The sequence below is a fragment of the Petaurus breviceps genome, unplaced genomic scaffold (genome assembly GCF_028583685.1).
Source record: "Petaurus breviceps papuanus isolate PSGF00001 unplaced genomic scaffold, PetGlider_PUasm1.0 189, whole genome shotgun sequence".
Lineage (NCBI taxonomy): Eukaryota > Metazoa > Chordata > Mammalia > Diprotodontia > Petauridae > Petaurus > Petaurus breviceps.
Window position 1 is genome coordinate 38,904,458 of NW_027185809.1, and position 23,969 is coordinate 38,928,426.

The following is a 23,969-nucleotide window of genomic DNA, read 5'->3' on the forward strand; positions in this document are numbered from 1 at the left end:
GTCAGGGGTTTAACTCACAGCACTAGAAAACAAACAACTGTTATTCATTTGTAATATCTCCCAGCCAGTAGTTCAGCACATCAGATATCTCCTCCCCTCTCTTTTTTAGTTACAGCAGATATTTTGAAGTTATAGAAGGAAGAGAACCATAAAAGCAAAATGTACATAGTATTTCCCCTTTCTTCTATCTTCTCTGAAAAGGTGCCTTAGAAAGTTGTGCATATATGAAACAAAAGCATTTTTGGTTTTCCTCCTTCCTTCCTTCCTTCCTTCCTTCCTTCCTTCCTTCCTTCCTTCTTTCCTTCCTTCCTTCCTTCCTTCTTTTCTTCCTTCGTTACTTCCTGTTTTTGCCTGAATACATTATTATTATAGGTGTAGAATAATAGCTCAGGCAAAAAGAAATGAAAAGAAAGGAAAGAAATATAGCATTTTAAAGATTGTAAAGTGCTTTACATATGTTAACTCATTTGATCCTTAAAAAAAAACTGTGAGATAGGTGTTCTTATTACTGCCATTTTACACATGAGGAAACCGAAGCACAGAGGAGATAAGTGGCTGGCTCAGAATCATACAGCTAGGGAGTGTCTGAGGCAGCATCTGAACTCAGGGTTTCTAGGACTCACAGTCCTGAGGTCTACCCACTGCATCACCTATTTGCTTGTAGAACCAAAGCACAGTATATGATCACTTTTGCCACCCTTTTTGGTATTTGGTATATAATTCAATGAAGCATAATGATGTGGAAAGAGATTGTCATTATGATTTGACAATCATTAACATAGCGCTGGAAGGGATCTTAGATGCCATCTTGTCCAACACCCTCATTTTACAGATGAGGAAACTGAGGCTCAAGGAGTTGAAAATGACCAATTCCGGGGCACTGGGGTAGTAAGCAACCGAAGGTGGATGTAAACCTGGGTTCTCTGATTCCATAATCAATGCTCTCTCCACTGTGCTGTGTTGTCTTTAATGGAACATTATTTTCTTATCCTTTATCTACTGGGTTCAACTGTTAGATTGCAGTATGAATATCTGCAGTTAGAAATTACTGCTATGTTGATTTAGGAACAGATATGGTGATACAGACAGACCCATTTGAACAGTGGAATAAATATGAGGCTTGGGGTTTGGGGGGGGGGTTAGTTGTTTGTTTTCTAAGAATTTGCCACAAATTCTCACAAGGTAAAGTACTGAAGCATTCACTAGCCTCAGTTTCTCAATAAATTGATTGTAATATGATACTTATTCATGGGGTATTAGATTGGGTTCCCCAATTAAGGCAGTTTGGATGTTCCATATCAAAATGAAATGAAAAAGGAGTGCAAAGATAATGTCCTGGGTAATATTTTCCCTTTGCTTTCGATGTGCCCTATTTCAGATTTGCTGAAGCCCATCGGGGATGATAAGTGTATTGATTTTTGGTTTTGTTTGTTAACAAAGTTGGATATTCATCTTGAGCTTGATAAGTTTGCCACTGCCCAGGGCTCACTTTGGTTTATAGCATAAGAAGCTGGAGCTGTTTCTGCAAAGATAAATGAATTTGGGCTGTAGGTAATATTGGAGACACCCTTCACCCCACACTCCACCCTCAAATGACTTACTGCTCTTTGAGCATGGTGTAATTAATCAGAAGCAGTGCATTGTCTGATACAGTTGCTGGCTGATTTCCTACCCCCCACCCAAGAGAATCAGCTTGTATTAATTTGCAGTCCTTTAAACGAGAAAACAAAATGAGCATAGTTACAGCTATCATGCTGGGCTTTCTTTTTCGTTGTTGTTGTTGGTTTTGCGTTCATGCAGAGGAAAAATCCTTCCCATTTCCCAGCCCTTCAAATACTGCAAAAGCCTTGCACTTTAATTAAAGTCCTTTGTGGGCAAGGGCAAGCATATTGCCAAAGAGTGTCAGAGGGTTTGTCTGAGGAAGAGAGAACATCCCAAAGGAAAGGCAGTTAGTTCATGGAAATTCTTTTAAAGAAGAAAGTCTTGTTTTCTACAAATTATGCTTTGCTCCTACATACTTTAGAAGCAGGAACTCCCTAAGACAACTTAAGTCTCCAATTAAGGAAAGAGTAAAGGTTAAATCCTTCCTTCTTTGCAGAGGTGGGGGGGGACTATGGGTGTAGAACAATGGGCTTAGTTTATCTATTGTTAGTTTTATTAAATTATTTCATTTTCCTTTTAAAAAATAGAAAGTTTAAAAAGCATTGATATAAGGGCTAGTCACATATTGGGAGGAGGAGTGGAATAATGAAAAAGTGAAAGTGATTTTAAAACAAATATATTAATGATTGCTAAAAGAGTTGTTACATCTTAGTACTAATTATGCCTTCTCACTGTTTTCTCTCACTGGAAGATTCATGGCATCACATAAATGAAAATAAATTAAGAGATTTAATATGAAAATATGCAACATGATGCTATGGAAAAGATCACTTATTATGGAGTTCAAATCCTACATCTGATGTTTACTACCTGCGTGACCTTGGGCAAATCTATCTAGGTTCAAAGCCCATTTCTTTTGCTTACTACCTGCATGATTTCTGGCAAGTCACAATACCACCCTGCACTTCAGTTTCCTCATCTGTAAAATGTTAATTCAATGGATTCTAACTTCCTTTCCATCTATAGATCTATGATATTACCATTGCATAAAAATTCCTTACCCAGAGAGAAAATATACTCTGCCTCAGTAGTAGTTTCAGAATTTCAGGGTGGAGGCAGAAGACAGAAGTTAAAGTAGTATACTATGTATAAACTTAATAAAATATCTAGAAACAGAATTTATGAATCCTGTCAAGATTAACTGGAAAAGTCAAGCTAAATCTTACCAGACTAGGCCTAAGTAAGAATGTTAACATAATGTACCCATTTAGGAATAGCATAACATATTCAGTAGCACACTAAATATAGAATTTCAGAATTTGGAGGGACTTCTGCATCCAAGATATTGCTCATATTCCTGACTAGATGTCTCTTCTACACATTGGTGTCATGTGATGTTTCCTACTCTGAAGACCTTCAGAGATGGAGAACTACCTCCTCAGGTACTCTTCAGAGTACATTGTACTTTGAAACAATTTTGTGTGGAAATTCTGTTTTTTCTTTATATTGAGTTTAAATCTGCATCTCACGAGCTCAGTGAGGTGGCTCAGTGAATAGAGCCCTGGAATCAGAAGGACCTGAGTTCAAATCCAGCCTCAGACACTTAACACTTACTAGCTGTGTGACCTTGGGCAAGCCACTTAACCCCAAATGCTCTGTCTTCCCCCCTCCAAAAAGAAAAAAACTGCCTCTCTCTAATGTCTACTCTCCACTTCTAGTTCTATATTCTAGGACAAAACAAAATAAGTTAAATCCTTCATTGTAGTCAAATACTTGAAAATAGTTCTTCTAGCTTCCCTTAATCTTCCCTTTTTCTGAATAAACATTCTCAGTTTCTGTAATAAAACTTCATATGGCATAGTTTCCAGTCACTCTACCACCCGGGTTACCTTCTGTAGGCATTCCATTTTGTCAATGTCCCTCTCAGTGGTGGCCAAAAAGGAACATAAAAGTAAAGATATCCAACCCAGCAAGAGACAAGACATCTGTAACCTCTGTCATTTTGAAAGCTTTTCTGCCAAAGATCACAGTGGCCTTTTGGACTTCCATTTTGCCCTATTAACACATATGGAACTTGCATTACTATAAAACCATTAGGTCTTATAGGATTGTAGGAAAATAAATTTAGAGCTGAAAATGACCTTTGAGATTTTCAAGTCTAAATTCATCATTTTACAGAAGCATACTAAGTCCTAGAGTTTAGATGACTGGTAAGACATCACATTTTCTTTCTTAAGTAAGTAGATATAGGTATAAAGAGGACATTTATTTCACTGTAGGAAGAAGTCCTTTAGCTTTTTCAGCTTTCATAGGAGTAGGAGCACTTCACAACTTTTCATTTGGGTTATAGATTACTTAAACAGCTTATTTTTATCATTTATCAACTCTGTCATCTCTGCATTTTTCCCTCTTACCCATTCCACCATCCCTACTGGAAAATGCCTATATGCTTCTTTTCAGGGATAGTACCATCCAACATAATCTTGCAGGTCAAAGACCTGGTGCATTGTAGAGCTTTAAGACTCACTTCCAAATAAACAACCGCAAGATGAAATGTAGCCAGAGAACAGTGTGGAAGAAAGTCCAATACATAGTTCAAGTAACTCAATCATACAATTACAGAGTTGGGGAATATTTGTCCAGACCAATCGAATTCAATAAAGATTTAGAAGTACCTATTATGTACCAGGCAATGTCCTAAAGATACAAATAATAAAAAGAAAGACAAATTCTGCCCTCAAAGGGCTTACAAGTCTAAAGGAGAAGACACAAAACGAGGCTGGAAAGCAGGGGTGGAATACATTGAGGTTCCTGGTGAGAGAGCATTTTTTTAGTTGAAATTGAAAGCAGTCAGTGAAGCAGATGCACAGTGGAATGATCTGAGAGTCCAGTTTCTGCCCTCTATAAAGGAAGGCATTGGGAGGAATGCAGTACTCTACCTTCCAGCCCTCTAAGCAGACTGAGGGAGGTAGTTTCAATCAGAGTTTGAGTTAGCAGCATGTTGGTTAGTTTAGTAGTGGTGAGTTTATCCTGGGACAGGCATCTAATTCCCTGGAATTGAAACCAGGCAAGTCAGTGAATCCAAAGTACAATGAGACAACACTTTTTTATGAAAGATACCTACAAGTTGAAAGAATGGTGACTCTTAAGTGAATGAGTTGTAAATAAAATTTTGGCTCTGCTACTTTGAAGCACAGAATGACCTACTTTTCACTAGATCATAAGACATCCCCCCCCATTATTTTGGTTAACCTCATTCTACACTTGTGCTTTCCAAATCTATATGTAGGACTTTAAATTTATGTCTATTAAATTCTATTTTATTCAATTTTGCTTATTTGTCCAGCTTTTTAACATTTGAGGTTTCTAGTTCTGTCACATGGCATATTATTCCCCCTCCCTCCCAGCTTTGTGTCATTTTCCAGTTTGATAAGCAAGCCATGTATAAATTGGTCCAAATCACAGATCATAAAGTTGAATAAAACAACTTAAGTTTATTCTCTGTTGTAGGAAAAAGCCGGATGTCACTTCAGGAAAGGCTCCTCTTTTAGGATAGGATTGATTTATTTGATAGCAATTGTCTTGGGTTTAGCTATTCAATTAATTCAGAATCCATCTAACTGTAAGATAGCCCACATTTCCCCACTTTTATCCATGAGAATATCATGAGAAAATTGCTTGAATGACCTGTTAAAATAAATTCTTATTATACCTATGGCATTTTCTTTCTCTGCTAACATATAGTAAGACTGTCAATTAAAGGGAAGGGGAGAGTTAGTCTGGCATATTTTGTTATTAATGAACTGGTATAGAATTTGCATTGAACACTACTAAAAAAAGTTTTGGAGATGTTAGAAAGGCTACCATTCCTCTCCTACCCTTTAAGACAATACTGATACATCGTGTCTTTCCCTATAGGCTTTATGCTACCTTTGCCTGAAGAAATAGGAACATAACTCAAAATACTACTCTTGTAGGTGAGGCAGGGGCCCCTCTCTGGTTTAATGTCTATTTAGTATTAAGGGTACTCCCTTTCAAGGAAAAGGAAAAGACAACAGCCAGCTGGCTGAAACTACTTCCATAGTGCTAGTCTAAAGCACCCTGTGGGTATTTGTGTAAAGATGTTTATTTAGGCCCTGTTGGTGATATGCCTAACTCCTAGGTGGTATTGTCAGCCTCTCAGTTTACTCAGCAATAAATTCACTCCCACTTTTGCAGAAGAAAAAGAATGTTCTTAAGAAAGTATGAAATTTTGCTCTCAACATTTGGTCCCTTCAGTTTAGCTTTATCTAAGCCTACTTCATCATCCTTTCTTGTGTTTATTTCACATTTATTTAGGGTAGACAAGTTAGATCATAATAGCTTTCTTCTCAATAAATATACACATAGTAGAGATATTGGTAAAAAAATAAAAATCTGTAGTATTTACTTGGGAGTCCCTGGTGGCTCCCTCTGTAATGCAAATATGTTTTGTTGTACAGATAACTTCAAATACTGATACAATCTGTTACTGCAGATCCCTGGGTTTCCATGTATCTTAATTAACCACAAATCAAAAATTAACCACAGTTTTATGCAACTAGTGAGTCAGTAAGTGAATGTGACATGCTATCATATAAAATCCTAAATATGAGACCCATTGTAAAGGAAGATAGAAAATGTGCCCATGGTGTAAGCATGGCAGCAGATTTAATCAGAAGCCTTGGGTTCAAATCCCAACTCTGACACTAATTGTAATTCTAAGGCAAGCTTTTTCATCATGTTGAACCTCAGTTAACTCATCTATAAAACAGGGCTAATTCTATTTGTACTAGCGGGCAACTTTGTGTATGGGGACAAGTGCTGTATTTGGAGTTGGGACAGACCTAGGTTTGAAACCCATTTTTAACACAATCTGTATCACCTGGAGGCAGGCCAGTCACCTCCTTTATAAAACAGGAATGGTAACCTGTGAAAAGTACCTCAAGGGATTGTTTTTGAGGTCAAATCCCAGAATATATGGAAAGGGCCTTATAAAGGGCTTTGAAGCACACTATAAATGAGCATTAATCATTATTATTTCCTACCTCACAGATCTGCTAGGTGGTATAATGGATAGAGTACTGGGCCTGGAGTAAAAACAAAAAAGAAAAAGAAAAAACCTCTCATTTTTCTGAGTTCAAATCTGGCCTCAGACACTTAGTAGCTGTGTGATCCTGGACAAGTCACTTGCCTGTTTGCCTCAGTTTCCTCATCTATAAAATGAGCTGGAGAAAGAAATGGCAAACCAGCCCAGCATCTTTGCCAAGAAAATCCAAATGGGTTCATGTAGAGTGGGACATGGCTGAAACAACTGAATAACAACAACCTCACAGGATCATTGCATTGGTATATGTACTTAAGAGAGAAGCGATACTTGATTTAGCAAAGGCCATTAGTCATATCTATTAGACAAAGCAAGTTCCAAAGCAGAATGCCAACGATTAACACATGGAGGACAGGATACGTTCATGGTGTAGAAGACTTTCCCTTAAATTCATAAAGAAGCTAAACATTGAAAGGATGCCCTTATAGCCCAGATAAAATGAGGAAATTTGACAGCAATTGCTTAAATAAGATTGGCTTTTTAAGCAAATTTAGGCTACATGGACAAATAATCTATACCCAGCAAGACAATTGGTATACTGATGCATTGTGGCTTTCATGATAGCCTTCAGCACTATATTTCTCTTTTCCCTGAAAATTTAAACCTAGTTTTGATCACAGTAAGACATGCAATTCATTTTCTGTTGTATTGCGTGAAGGAGCTGAAGAGATGAGGAGCATTAATCAGCCTATAAGTGCATCTCCAGCAACTACTAAGCACACAGCACAAAAATATTCCTGTTTATTATGCCCTAATTATTATTCCTGCTGTTGCAGTTCTTTCTAACCACTCCTACATGAAGTAAAACAAATTCTACAGTATATTTTCTAGTAGGTTGTCTGTTCTGATTCACTTTAGATTTAAATGATTCGTTTCTAGAGAGATTTTTTACAACCTATTTGATCTTACCAGGATCAGGGAATGATAGATTTAGGACTGTAAGAGACATTAGATTATCTAATCCAAACTTGTCATTTTACACATGAACAAAGCAAGGTCCAGAGACATTATGTGACTTGTCCAAGGTCACATAGGTAATAATTGCATTAATTCCTAGGTCACACATATAATATGTGTGCTATCTGGGAGTCAAATGCAAGGGCTTTAACTTCAATTTAACAATAGGAAATTATTTCTGTAAAAAATTCACAAACATTTTATTTGTTATCATGACTTCTTCATGATGCAGTGTGCTTATATTAGCTATATTGTTAATTTCATATTTCCACATTTCATGCATGCCCTTTAAAGTTGATTTATTTAAAAAAAATACTATGCTAAAAACTAAATATATTCTGTTATCTGTTTCCATTTTGTCCTCTGGCTACATTTCCCTTTTTTCCTATATCTGCTCTGTGGAATACCAGGTCTCTGGTCTTTGAGAATCTCTCTGTTGGTGCTATCTCTGAAAAGAAACAATTTCTTTCTCCTTCCTCCTTTCTTCCCTCCTTCCCTTCCCTTCCTTTCCTTCCTTCCTTCCTTCCTTCCTTCCTTCCTTCCTTCCTTCCTTCCTTCCTTCCTTCCTTCCTTCCTTCCTTCCTTCCTTCCTTCCTTCCTTCCTAGTAGTGTTACAGGAAAGAGCAAAAAGAAAAAGAGCAAAGACCTTAGTATGGATGGCTTCCAGAATTAAATATAAATGGTCTAAAATGTGGAAGAAACATCAAGTAGTGCTTCTGTGGAAGCTTAAAATTCTAAGGGCTTACTTAGTGGAAGAAGTGGTCTCTCTATTTGCTTATGAAAATATCATAACCTTAATTATTTTAATGTGGGTTTTTGAAGTTATTACTTGAGGTCAGCTCATAGGTTATCTACTTAATTTTAATAATGTGCAAGTACTTAGGGTTGCTGCCAAAATTTTCTTGATTGATTTGAAATCATATTTTGGCTTAGTTTACATGATAGGAGATTAACTAATTCATCCAATTTTGGCAAGAGGTGGCAGATGGTGGAGGTGAAAGTAGAGAAACCACCCAGCCAATTGTTTTCAAAGTACCAAGTGTTTTGGTATATAAGATAATTCATTGTTTAATTGAAATTTTCATTTTTCAAAAACTCGTTATTGACAGGTATATAAGGCCTTAGTAGTTTAATGAAAGAGCAATGAATTTAAGAAGGAAAGAGAGAAGCACTTAGTAAGTGCCATATATTCCAGTATAGAGCAGCTAGGTGGTACAGTGGATAGAGCACTAGGCCTGGAGTCAGGAAAATCTGAGTTCAAATCCCACCTCAGACACTTACTAGTTATATGACCCTGGGTAAGTCACTTAACCTGCCTCAGTTCCTCTTCTGTAAAATTGGGGACACATTGGAGAGGGAAATAGCACACCAATCTAGGATCTTTGCCAAGAAAACTCCATGGACAATGTCCATGGGATCACATAGAGTCAGACAATATTGAATGACTGAACAACAACATGCCAAGAACTGTGCTAACCACTTTATAAATACTTTCTCTTTAGAAGCTCTCAGCAACCCTGGGAGGCTATTATTATCCATATATTATAGTTGAGGAACCTGAGTCAGACTGAGTAACTTGCCTGGGGTCACACAGTTATTATGTATCTTAGACTGAATTTGAAATTGGATCTTCCTGCCACCAGACCTAGAGCTCTACCTATTATGTCACCTAGGTTTAGTAAACAGCAGGCCTGTGTTAGAAGCAGAAAGTCCTGGGTTCAAGTTTTAGGTCTTACTTGTGCATGCATGGTTAGAAAGAAGTGACTTAACCTCTAAGTGTTCCAGGCAGTTCCCTAATACTGTTATACATAATTTGTTAATTTGCAACCACAGCAGGAGTTCTTCACACCACAGAAACCAGAGATCCAGAGGTCATTTAATTTTGTAAAAGTACATTAATCATTCTAATAATGTTTATTTCAAATCAATTACAGTCCAAAAAGTCCTTGCCCTCAGGGAACTTATTCTTTATTTCCAGGGAAAGACCAGACAAGTATATATAAAATGCATTCAAAGTTAATTAAAAGTAATTTTTTGGGGGGGGGCACTTAGAACTGGAGAGATCGAGAAAATCCTCCTATAGTAAGTCATACTTTGAATTAAATATTTAAATTTTTCAATTATACATAAAAGTAATTTTTGACATTCCTTTTAAAAAATTTTGAATTCCAAAGTCTATTCTTTCCTTACCTTCCCTCCCTCTTTCCTAAGAAGGAAAACAATTTTATGTAGATTATATATGAGCAAGTCATGCAAAACATATTTCCATATTAGTCATATGTAAAAGAAAACTCAGACGCAATTTTTTTTTAAAAAAAGAAAGTAAAAAATAGTATACTTTGATCTACACCCAGAATCTCTCAGTTCTTTCTTTGGAAATGAATAACATTTTTTATCATAGGTCCTTCAGAATTGTCTTGGATCTTTGAATTGTTGAGAATAATTAAGTTATTCACATTTGATCATCTTCAAATATTGCTGTTACTGTGTACCCTGTTTTTTGGTTCTGCTCACATCACTTTGTATCAGTTCATATAAATCTTTCCATGTAGAAAGTCTTTATAAAAAAGGTAGGGGAATCCTGTGATATAGAGGTCAGAGGGAGGCTAATCTTGGCATTGGGAACAACCTCTGAGAAGTCAAGGTGGAACAACATGAAATCATGTTGTTGTTCAGTCGCTTTAATCATGGCTGATTCTTTGTGATCTATTTGTGAATTTCTTCACAAAGATACTAGAGTGATTTGCCATTTCCTTCTCCAGATTATTTTGCAGTTGAGTAAATCAAGGCAAACAGAGTTAGGTGACTGGCCCAGGGTTACCCGACTAGTAAGTTCTGAGGTCACATTTGACCCCAGGAAGATGAGTCTTCCTGACTCCAGGGCTGGCACTCTATGCACTTCATTACCTAACTTCCCCTAAAATGCCATGGATGTGAACAGAAAACAGACCTTTTTGACTGGATCAGCTACAGGTGTATGCTAGAGCTGGCCCCAGAGAACCTATTGTTATATTTTCGTTGTTAGTGTTTACATCTCTTCAATCACCAAATGCTACATACTAGAGTTTAATTTATTATTTGGTTGATCACCTGGACTTGAGAAAGTGATGGGGAAAATCTTAATAATATGGATTCAACTTAAAAGCGTGTTGTATATTTTTGGAGAGCTGATTGTTAAACATCCACCATCACACTGCTGACTTCATGGATTAGAAAGATCTCTGCATATTCCTAGGTTGTAGCTAAATTGTTAGGAGCTAAGAGAAAAAAAAAATCCAGCAGCTGCTTGGAAACTTGCTAATCCTGCATTGCTAGATGGCCAAAATGCCATCTTAGCATTTTTTTTTCCTTTGGTTGAACTGATCTCTTTTTGCTAGTAAGCAGAAAATTTATATGGTTCTGATTATTAGTAAACACAATATGATTTTAACACAAGCATGGAGAGTACACTGAGAAGTATTGGACTTAGCAGACATGGGAGGAGCATTTCATGTAGTATATGAATGTTTCCAAAATAGCTACTATAAAATCTACATCAAAAGAAAAAGAAAACAAAATAAAACAAAACAAAACGTATATCCTACTGACTGGGGTGAGAAAAAGAGCATGATCATTGTTTATTTTTTTCCCCTGGGCCCTCTAGTCATTTTCCTTCCTTTTATATTACCAGTAAAAACACAACCCATTAAATTGATGTCCCTTAGATTATGAAAATACACAGGGACTTTATTCATTGTCACTTGCAGATTTATTATTGTTGTCCTTCGTTCTTGTAGAGGTCCAAAATAACATCACTATGTTAGAGTCAAGTTTCAATGTGTCTGACTGCGGCTGATCAGGCCAATACGAACTTGGAACACTCTGCCACACGTTGAGAACAAATAGTCCCTGTGAACATTAGGGGTGGATTCTCTAAATTTGCACATTCTGAGTTTCCTTTGAGCTCCTTCAGTTCTGCTTTGTTCATTGAACACAGTACCTTCTTTGATGTGGGCATGTCATGCTTTAGGTACCTCTTAAGAACTTGGGAATTGATTGTGCGACGTGGGAGACACTGGTACTTGCAGATGCAGTGCTATGGGTGAACCTCTTTGGTGTTTTTATTTTTACACAAGAGATCTAAGCATTTGCTTGGGGAAATTTTGCACCATATGTCCTCTTTCCTCTCCACTTGCAAAGCTAGAATTATTAGAATTCTAGATGACCTCAAATGCTAGTGCTTTTTCTCTGTTGATTCTCTATAATTAATCATATATATAATATTTTATATTCTTATATTTTATTATATATACATATACAGACATACAATGTTCTCCTAGTTCTGCTCACTTCCCTTTGTATCAGTTCATGTGAATATTTGCAGGTAGGAAGTCATGCTATGAAGAAAGGTAGGATAATCATATGAAATGGAAGTGAGGAGGGAGATTGCCGTTAGCACTAGGAACAATCTGTGAGAAGTCAATGTCATGTACATGAATAGAAAGTAGACCTGTTTGACTGCATCACTTTAGAGGGGTGTGCTGGAGCCGGCTGCAACAAGAGAGCTTAGAGCATGCTTATGAGAAAGAGAGAGAGAGCACATGCTCATATGTATATGCATGTGTGTATACATAAAACATAAATATGGTTTGTACATAGCTAATTTTGTACATGTACATTCATGTTTGTACATGTGCACATGTACGTGCGCATGCACACACACATATGGCTTATACATAGCTATTTTCATGTTCCCTCCTTTAGATCGTGAGCTCCTTGAGACTAGTCTTTGGCCTTTCTTTGGATCCCCATTACTTAGCATAGTGCCTGGCTATAGAAGATCCCTAATAAATGCTTGTTGACTTGAAAGAGTAGCTCTTGGGAATGAAACTGGAGAATGCACCGATAAGTTGTCTGTGGTTTCATTTTCCATTGTTTTTCATTTCTTATTTTACCACAGTGATTTTAACATTAATAGTGTTTTTATGCCAAAGGATCCCAGCTATACTGACCTTCAAGTTACTAAATGGGTGATCATATGTCTGTAATTTTCTTGGTTGCTTTTTACTAATGTATCTCAGAACTTAGAATTATTAATGAGACAATTGTTAATTTTAAAATGGAGAGGGTAGAGAATGTGTACATATAAATATGTAATCTCAGAGTATTGTTTTTTTTCTGTACAAATCTTTCTATCTCATAGATACCTAGATAGATAGACAGATGTGTGGGTGCGCACGTATGTGTTCATGCACAAGAGCACATATGTACACTTAGCTCTGTGTTTAACTAGGGGTAGGTCACTTAAGCTCTCTAAGCCAAGAGATAGATAGACATAGATTAGTACAAAGAAAACTACTACTCCAGTGATTCAAATTGTAACCCATGATTGGCACCCATCCTATGTGAACTCTTGTTCATATCCTCCCATAAATTCACCAGATGGGGTCACCCAATGTACTAATGTACTAAAGACCTTTTTCATATCCTTTTGGTATTATAAGGCTGACAGGAAAGCAGAAAAGCCTCCTTTTGCTCCCCTGCTCTCACTATATGAAGAATCCATTTTGTTTTCCAGTCATGCAGTTCCCTAAAATATTTTTTTTGTTACTTCCTCAACATAATCCTTTGTTATATGTTCACCAAATTCTTCCTTTGTAGACCTCTCCAAGCTCCAGTTCTTTGAAAACTGACTTCTTATCTTTGTATCTCTTGATTGAGTCAAATTCCAATTCCTAGGTTAAATATTTGGTTTCATTAACTAGGTGGTGTTGTGGATAGAGACCTGGGACTGGAATCAAGAACACCTGAGTTCAATTTTAGACCCAGACACTTACTAACTGTATGAACCTGGGCAAGCTACATAACTTCTGTCTGCCAGTTTACTCTACTATAAAATATGTGTAATAATAGCATCTGCCTTGAAGAGCTGTTGTGAAGATCAAATGATGTAATATTTATAAAATACTGAGCGCAGTTTCTGGAATATAGTAGGTATTCTCCTTCCTTATTTCCTTCCATCTTTCTTTCTTTCCTTCCCTTCATCCTTCTATTTTCCTTCCTTCCTTTCTTCTTTCCTTCCTTCTTCTTTCCCTTTATTCTTTCTTTTCCTTCCTACATTACCTAACTATATACCCTCCCTAGTCACAAAGTAAACAGGGAAATAGTAAAGTGAATGGTTAAGTCAACTTTACATTCTATGTTCATAGAGTTTTTGATTTGTAGGTTATTTGTGGTCTTCTTTCATTGCCCAGCTCAGTCTGTTGTCACTGATATTAGGGCTATTTTAGAAAGATGTTGTTGCCAGGAAGAGGGAATAATCAGGTGTGTGCCTCTGGGTATATTAGATGACATTTCAAAGTCTAATAATGCAACACAACAAAAAATTTCCAAATTGGTTCATCTCAACTTCTTTTCTACACCTATGTGGATAATTGAGAGCTGTGTACTATTGAAAGCTGTGTACTACTCTTTGTTCATAAAGATAACAAATCTGACCCACTCTAAGTAGAAAATATACTTTGAAAGGTTTATAGAGAAGTGTTAATAGATTTGTTCTGATCCATTCCTCTTTCCTTTTACTAAGTAGTTTAATATGACTGTGAACATAGGGAATGCAATCCTAGGTTATACTGGTAGGAGTTTAATGTCTGCCTAGAGTCAAGATTCTTAACCTTATTTGTGTCATGAACCCCTTAGGCAGTCTAGTTAAAGCTCTATGGAACCCTTCTAAAAATAATGTTTTTAAAGGCTTAAAAAGTACTTTGAGTATCAAAGGAAATTGATTATATTTAAATACAGTTATTAAAGTATTTTTAAAAGTGAGCAGAACCAGGATAACATTGTACTCAGCAACAGCAATATTGTACCATGAAAAACTGTGAATGACTTGGCTATTCTCAGCGATACAATGATCCAAGACAGTCCCAAAGGACTCATGATAAAAAATGTTATCTGCCTCCAGAGGAAGAACTGGTGTCTGAATATAGACTGAAGCATATTATTTTCCTTCCTCCTTCCTTCCTTCCTTCCTTCTTTCCTTCCTTCCTTCCTTCCTTCCTTCCTTCCTTCCTTCCTTCCTTCTTTCCCTCCTTCCTTTCTCTTCCTCTCTCTCTCTCTCTGTCTCTCTCTCTCTGTCTCTCTCTCTGTCTCTCTCTCTCTGTCTCTCTCTCTCTCTCTCTCTTCTTACACAAAATGACTAATGTGGAAATCTTAGTTTTATATGATTGCACATGCATAACCTATATCAGATTGCTTATCTCAGGGAGGGGAAGAAAAGAGAGATAGAATTAAGAACTCAAAACTCAAAACTAAAAAAACTGCAACAAATGTTAAAAAATGTTTTAAATGTAATTGGAGAAAAAACAAAATTTTATTTAAAAACTAAACTAATATGAGAGATGACTCAGGGGAAATACATACATATACTCTCACAACACAGACATGCACACACATGTACACACACAGAGTGGGGCCAAAGGAAGTTGATCTTGATCTTAATGGAGAAAAGTTTGAAACCAGGACTATATGAGGAATAGCTAAAGAAATTAGCAGTTTAGCCTGGAAAGGAGATTTAAGAGTCAATAATAGCTATATTTATATATTTGAAGGACTTTTCTGTGGAAGGAAGATTTGACTTATTCTGTGAATTTCCATGGCCCTGAGCTAGGATCAATGCGTAGAAGACATGGAATAGCAGATTTGGACTCTAATACTTTTCTAAGAATATGAGCTGTCCCTAAAATAGAATGGATTGATTCATGACATAACACAGATGGAATATGGAGAACTAGATTTGGAGAGAGGATGACCTGAATTCAAATCCTCCCTCTGAGATACTGGTTTAGTGTCTGAAGTTTGAGACAGTGTAGGCAAATCATGCAGCCTCACAGTGCCCTTCACTGCAACATACCTCATCCCACAGCTCTTCAGGCTATAAATTGCACAGCAATTATGGATCTGGATTGCTAGAAATAATTTTTTCACCAAAAGTTCCCTATATCAATGACTTCACAGGTCTGTTTCCCACCACCTTAAAAAATATGTTCCCCTTTACTACTTATTTTCAAGTTAACCCTAGATTATCACTGTCAGGAATATTGTGCAGGAGATTCCTGGATTTAAACTAGGTGACCTGTAAGGTGCCTTCCAGTTTTTAAGATACTATAATTATAAAAAGATAACTGGGACCAATACTGCATTTGGAATCGAAGCACTTGGGTGTATATTCCTGGTATGGTCTGAGGTAAGTGTACCTAGGGGCCATTATATACATACATACACACCACCCACCCCCATACACACACACGGTGCTATTAACAATGCTGGATGTGTCCTTAAAGTGAGGGAGAATTGAGCTGGAATTCTTCCTCAGACCCTAGCTATTTAATGTTGGGCAAGTCATTTAATCTCTTATAACTTCAGTTTTCTCATCTGTAAATGGGGAAAATTGTAGCTCCTACATTCCAGGATTCTTGTGAGGATCAGATGAGATAGCAGGTAGTAAACTTTGCAATCCTCAAAGCATTATTTAAATGTTTGCTGTATTGCTATTATTAAATTACTTAAACTCTTTGAGCCTCAGTTTCCACACCTGTCCAAAAAAGGTGTTGGATATGGTGACCTTGGAGGTACCCAAATCTCTGATCCTATGTGATTATAAAAATGCTAAAGTTGAGTAAGTGGGGTGTAACTAAAATGAGCTGAAAGAGAATAAAGAAATCTCATCTAATTTATGAGGAAATATCTGTCTTAGACCTTTGATCTTTTTGGTTGTAAAAAAAATCATCTCCTGGATAGTATTATTGGTAACTAGTGTGAATTGATCCATGTAATGGAATCAACGAAACACTTAGGATATGATGTAATGGGATTTTACAGATTACTGCGAAGGCTCATGCTTTGATTTGCTTTGCTGTTTTTCCCCCCTTTTGAATTAATCTAACCCAGTGCATCAATCATTTAGTGCCATAGAAATAAAGAATTAAAAGAGTGGTGATGATGGCTTTTGTAGTTAATCTACTTAACGTAAATTGTTCAAATTTTGTATATATGGACAGATGCCATGGATAATTCATGATCCCTGCATCTCAAATTAACATGAAGAGTCTTAGAGTAGGCTTGTCAACAGAGAGTGGTAAACATTGTTGTGTATACAAATTATTCACATCACCATTAGATATTGAAAGCTAAATGAAGTAGGTACAGTGAATTACTTTAACTTCACAGTGTCTCCTAAATAGTTAGAAACTCAGAGGAGGAAAAACAAAGCAAGGGTAACACATTATATGTATGCTGAGCACACAATAGTATCTAAGATGGTGACCTTTAGGAGTGGACAGAATGGAGTCTCTATCTCTCACTGAAGTGGAATTTAGTCCAATACTTGGTGATTGGATGAGTTTGACATACACTTCTAATCCCTAACATCCCCACAGTTTGCCTTAGGAGGTTTGGACAAGCTACTTTTTTTTTTTTTAGCTCAGTCAGGATCGTACCCAACCTTCTGGCTGGCACAGATGTGTATTAACTCTGAGAGCAAATGTGGCCAAGATATATTAGGATCCTCAGTAGATGTTATAGAAATCAGAATTGATTACTCAGTGAAGCATATTAAAACATTTCTAAAAGGCAAGCACATGTTCATTGAGAGCCCAGGAAGAAAAGTTTCATATCAAATGAGTTTTCATTTTTGGAAGTAACTGTTAGAGGGAAATGCCTGTGATGGGAGGCAGCATGGTATGGTGGAAAGAGGAGGGAACTGATTCAAATCTCACCTCTAACACTTTCTAGCTGTGTCTTTAGTCATACTCGGAACCTTAGTATTCCCATCTATGAAATGAAGGAATTGGACTAGATGGTTTTGCAGGTATCTTCCAGCTCAAAATCTATAATCCTTTGTGTATATTACTTGCACCTTCAGATGAGATGATGAATGATTGATGATCAAACAAGATTTTTGACTTCCAAGTTCAGATTGTTACTTTTTCCTTCTTGCCACTATTTTCAAAAGGAGTGAGGGGGTAGCAAAAAAGAATGAAACCTATGATTTTCTCTTTGGGAGTAACTGTTGGTTGTGAAAATTTCCTGTATTTTTCAACTTTCTGGCAACTTAGCATTTTGTAAAGTTGACTGAGGCATCGAGAAGTTAAGTGACTTTCCCATGGTCAAGGGTTAGTGTGTGTTCGCGGCAAGACTTGAGCCCAGGTCTGAATGATTCTGATGTTGCTACATCCACAATGGCACAATACATAATACATTTGGAATTTAAAACATGGAAGGTTTTTTTTCTGATTTCCCTTCTCTTTTTTTTTATATTTTTAAGTAATAATTGGGTATGAGTTCAAATAATATCAATAACCCATTGACTATTATTAGTTGCTTTAAAATATAATTTATTGGTTCAGATTTCATACTATTGAGACTTTTATTCAATTAGATACAGCCTCTTTTCTTTGGCATGTAGTTGAGAAAAAATTTTTGTTATCATTTTTTTTAATCGTTTTAAAAACCAGAGAAAATTAAAAGGCCTTTTGAGAGCCTCACAATCACCACAGTTAGAGAAAATATTCTTTTTTATTTAAAGGTTCTAATACTCCTAAATACCTACCTAGTGGGCCAGAATTACAAAGCATGGAAGTAGTATTTCTCACAATGTGTACGTTTCTTATCGACCATTTTTATTTTCCAGAGGGTGCTCCAAGTGTTCAGCAGAGGATATAAAAAAGATGTCTTTGGGTTCCTGTATTCTCTTAATTTATGTAAGACACTTCTGGAAATGGAACCAGTGACTCCTGCTTCACTGAACAGAATATACTTATAGCTAAGAGGGATCAAGGGTTAGTCTTCCATATTGTACATATACAAGATGGGATATGATATTAATTCCACTATTGAGGAAGGGAGGGCTGCATAAAGTTTTTTTGTCACAATTCATAAAGATCTCAAACAGGAGACATTGTCTGTCCTGTCCTGTTTCCCAGGAGTGATGGGAAATGTTAAGAGTGTGTCTTTTTAACATCTGTTTTGCTATTAATTCATTTTGCCAACATCTTTAATTTAGGGTGACAGCAGCCTCCTAGACCCTGGACACCGTCACTCTTCATAACAAAACACCATTGTGTAAGGGACATTCTCCTCCACAGCTGTTTGGAGACAAGTCTCAGCAGTATTGCTACAGCTGGTGAAACTAAAGACATTCTTCCTCTCCCCTTGTCTTTTGCAGCCGGTGCTACCTATATCTTTGGGAAAAGTGGAGGACTCATACTCTACACCTGGCCTGCGAATGACAGACCCAGCACACGCTCGGATCGCCTTGCCGTGGGTTTCAGTACGACAGTTAAGGATGGCATCCTGGTTCGAATTGACAGTGCTCCAGGGCTCGGTGATTTCCTCCAGCTTCACATAGTAAGTAATAGACCTCAACCTGGATATACTTGATACTTTCTCTGTTGCTGTAGAGCAGACAGACACAATGGATTGTTCCAGAGATGTGCAACAAGTGTGTGCTTATAAAAAGTAACCTTTGATGCAGTGCTGGCATCATACTGGTGACGTAGGTAATGCTCACCTGCAGAATTTGTAGGGCTTGGCATTGGTACTAGAGGTGGTGTTGAGAAGGGGATGTTGGCTCTCTGATTCTGCTAGTCCAAGTGTCAAAGAGGCTGATCCACTGTGTTCCATCTCGTCTTTGATGATAGCTCAGTTTCTGATCACCCACCAACAATCTAGTTTTCATGCTGTATGAATAAAGGAAAATCATTGATGGGTTTCTTAATAGTCCCAGGTGCAAATAATATTAAAGATCTTTCAGGCTTTTGTCTTTTTGGAGATTCTATTTTTGAGAATGACAGGTATGGTGAAGAATGATAACCAAAAGGAAAGGAAAACACCAAGCTTGTTCTAGGCCTGTGTCTATCAGTGAAATGAACATTTACACTTAGCTATCTGATATCATGTGGACTCAGTGCAATTCTAGGAAATTTAAATGATTTGGGGTGGAAAATTGCCATGCTATGATGATAGAAAGTATTTTTATAGCAACAATTAACCCATTTTATAGCATGTGCAGTCTGGAAAAAAATGAAGGCTAAGAAAGGATATGATTCTCATCTATAAGTACCTAAGTGCAGTTACCAAGAGTGAAGAGAGGAATTGTTCTCATTAGTTAGCAATGACAAGGCTAGAAAGAATGGATTTAATTTGGAACAATAAAAGTTCAGTTTTAAATAGCAGGAAAAAGGAAAGCAGTTAAGAGAAAAGATCAACTAGGGAATGCAGCCAACCTCTGAAAGAAGGAAAATAATCAGATTTACCTAGAAAATTTTGAGGCAGAGACATGGTCTTCAAAGAAAATCAAGGCTTTTGATTAAATAATTGCTTGCCAGCATTTAGAGGTGGCTGTCTTTGGTTTAGGAGGCTAAAACTTCAGCTGTGGCTATTAAAGCATCTTCTGAGCACCTGTTATTTCAGGTAACCGGGAAAGTGAACAATTTACCATCCTGATTCCTCCGGCTGGTAGTCTCACTTCACTCTGAACCAGAGCCCAGGCAGAATGCCAGTCAGCTCTAGGGAGGAGAGAAGGAATGGTTAGAGATGATAATTTTAAAAAAAAACATGGAAGTTGGCCCTAGAATCCAAGCATAAAGGCTTAGGTTTCCATTCTGTTCCCTCCACTCTTTCTTCTGTCTGGTCATTATGGTGACATTGTTGTTCTTAAGAACTCTTAAGAACAATGAAATTAAAATGACAAGGAGAAATAAAGCCACATTTACCATAGCATTTGCCTCAGGACCTAGCCCAGGGTTCTGCACATAGTAGAAACTTTCTAAGTCTTTGTTGCATCGTACATTTCAAGTCATAATTAATATACTGTTTGCCCTGGAATCTAGCACAGTATAAATAGAAATAAAAAAGGCATTTGCTGAGTCTTAGATGTCTTGTATTTGCTTCTGTGAACAAAACAACATTTTGCAAATCTAAGTCCTAATATTTTAAAAACTTATGTGAGTTGAAATACTGTGAAAAACATTTTGATTGGCTTATGTTCATTACAAGCTGCATACCATCAGTAGTTCCCTTCCATTCTCATGATTTATTATTTTTTAGGGAGACTAACTAAAAATAGTATGACTTAGGGCTGCCATGTAACAAGTAATTAGTCTATGACCTGAAACCTTTTAATGATAGGGTATTGGTAACTATCTTCATTCCTTTCTGCAGACATAGACACCGTGTAGATAATTTCCATTCAGATACATGCTTAAGCGAAAGGCTTTGTTGCTCTAGGTGGAACTGGAAGCCCCACTTACCATTTTAGCTTGTATTTTCAGCTGACAGTGATGGTCCCAAATGTCATTGGATCACAGGCTTCAGAACTCAAAGGAAACTGAAAGGCTGCCTAATCCAAGCCCTTCATTTTACAGATGAGGGCACAGTAAAATGAGGAGGTTGAACTACATGATCCGTAAGGTCTCTTTCAACTCTAAATTAAATGATCTTATGACATGAAAGTGTGAGGAACTGCTAAGAGAAGCTAGAATATTGCTCAAAATTGTAGCCTTGCTATAATTGTCATTGATGTAATTGATGGGTAGATGTTTTCTATTTTTTTGAGCATAAGGACTGAACTTGTGATTTCATCATTATAAGAAACTCCTGGATTTAGAAATTCCCTCTTACAGTCAGCACTTTATTTTCAACTTATCTACTCATAGAGAGTTGCCTAATAGGTCAAGAGGCTTGTAAAAGGTAGCCATTTACTAAGCCTCCATTGTCTTGAACTTTGTGATTAAAACCACAATTTTCAAATCTAAGTTATGATATTTAAAAACCTAAATCTAAGTCATGATATTTTTTAAAATGTTGTACATAACATATTGATTGGTTTATAATCATTTCAACAAACAAAAATAGCCAACCACTATGCATCAAAGGCAGGGATGTACCATAACCAGGTTATCAGATAACATGCCATAGTACCACTGCTCATATAACATATATAAGAGAATATATTAAATATATGTTGTTATACTTGTGCATATGGGCATATGAGATCTGAATATAACATAGACAGTATATCCAAATGAGTGAATGCTGTCATATTAAAATCATCATCTTGGAAGGTATCATTTCAATATTATCTCAGGATAATAACAATAGCCAGCATTTGTGTGGCACTTTACAGAAGTCAAAGGATTTTCACATGGCATACTTTCTCTTAAGCTTACATAAAAGAAGATGTTTCAATCACATTCCATCCTCACCGCAATCCTGTGAGTTAGACAACGGAAATAGGGACATCTATATGGCATAGTGAAGGGATAGAATAGCTCACTTGGAGTCAGAGATACTTGGGTTCAAATCTTACCTCTGACACTCACCTTGTACAAATCATGTAACCTTTTGGATCCAATATTTTTTCATCTACAAAAATGGGCTAATGATAGTTATAGCAGGTATACTTAAAGGCTATTGTGAGCATCAAATGATTCACTGTATATGAGGTATTTCATGAACCTTAGAACCCTATAGACCTGTGAGTAGTAATGACATTAACCGTACTAATACTAGGAGGAGGGAGAGGCTGCAGGTAGTAGGGTAATACTGTGTATCATGCATTGGACTTGGAGTCAGGAAAACCATAGTTCAAATCTGGACTTGGACACTTACTAGTTACGTAACATAAGGCAAGTCACTTGATCACTGTATGCCTTATTTTCTCATCTGTAACATGGGGATAATAATATTATCTATCTCCCAGGGTTGTTGGGAGGATAAAATGAGAAACTTGTAAAGTACTTTGCAAATCATGAAGCACTATATGGATGGTAGTTACTACTTCTGCTATTACTATTACTAGTAGTAGTAGTAGAAGTCTTGATATTTAATTCAATTCATGATATTTAAAAATCCATGAGTCAGAATGCTGTGCATAACATATTGATTAATTTATAGTCATTAAAAAAGGAGCCAAAAATAGCCAGTCATTATGTGTTAGATATATAGTAATAGTGGTGGCAGTAGGCAGTAGACATAGCAGTAGCAGCAGCAGCAACAGTAGTAGTGATGGTGGTGGTGGTGGTGATGATGATATTACCCTTCTTTTATAGAAAGTAATATCTAACTCATCGAGTTGCTACATTAAATGAGATAATCTATTTAAAACATTATAAAAGTACTGCTATTGTTGTTATTATAGATGAGGAAATTGAAGTTCATAAATGTTGCATAACTTGCTCCAGAACATTGAGTTTTCAAATGGCAGAGCCAGAACTCACACCCAGGACTTCTAACTATAAATCCAATACTTCTCTCCCCCTACTTCCCTGTTGCCAGTGTTTAAATATTTATTGAACACTTGATTTAAAATTACTTTCATGGGCAGCTAAGTGGCATGATCAATAGAACATCAGTCCTGGAGTCAGGAGGACCTGAGTTCAAATCCAGCCTCAGACACTTAACATGTACTGTGTGGCCTTGGACAAGTCACTTAGCCCCAACTGCCTTGCCTTCTCCCCTCCAAAAAGACAAAAAAAAATACTTTCAAAGCAAGTTCTACTTTTTTGCCGGTAGATTTGGTTGCTCAAAATATTCTAAAATTATTTGGTACCAAATCTTATAACTTTTTTTAAAATTCAAAATGAAGTACCTCTGTTTAGTAATAGAATTGTTTTTCCTGTTTACTGGACTTATTCTAAAGGCACTTCTGAAAAAAAAGGGGATTCTGAAAAGTCTCATTGTTAGCAAAGGTGCATAGTCCACCTGGAAGACAGTTTCAAAGAAAAATAATTGTAATGTTGAGGTTCATGTAGATAAGCTACAAGTATAGTAGAAAAGAGAAAATGATGGACTTAAAAATGTTCTTTAAATGCCTTTCATTTGTCAGGTTCAATGGGGAGACAAAGTCCTTGTCCTAAACAGAGTTTATATTCTAATATTCTGCATTAAAATCAGAAGACCTGGGTTTGAATGCCTTTCTCACTTCCTTTCTGTGAGACTTTAGTCAAGTCACTCCCTCTCTCTTTAGGCTTCATTTTCTTCATTTTTAAAATGAGTGGTGTAGAACGGATCTTTTTTATGGCCCCTTTGAGAACCATCATTTGTGATTATGATTTGGGGCTTTGCCATTTGGTTCTTTTTTCTCTACTTTCTCTCCCTTGACAACTTGCGCCACCCTTTTGCTTCAATGATTTCTTCCACTCCAGTGCCTCCCAAATCTATCCCTTCATCCCCAATCTCTCCTCTGAGGTCCAGTCCTGCATTTAAAGTACTACTTACTATATCTACCTTAAAGTCTGCCTTGACC

General features: G+C 36.8%; 1 protein-coding gene across 3 annotated transcripts in view; it reads left to right on the forward strand.

Annotated features, from left to right (window-relative positions):
• The window catches only part of NRXN3 (neurexin 3), a 2,132,730-nt gene that overhangs the window by 1,620,921 nt on the left and 487,840 nt on the right, over positions 1–23,969 (forward strand). For all 3 annotated transcript variants that reach the window (XR_011169070.1, XM_069092330.1, XM_069092331.1), the window contains exon 16: positions 18,888–19,069. Coding sequence is in view for 2 of the 3 variants with exons in the window: in XM_069092330.1 (XP_068948431.1) it covers positions 18,888–19,069 (182 nt within the window). In the remaining variant the exon portion in view is untranslated. The remainder of the gene's footprint in view (positions 1–18,887; positions 19,070–23,969) is intronic.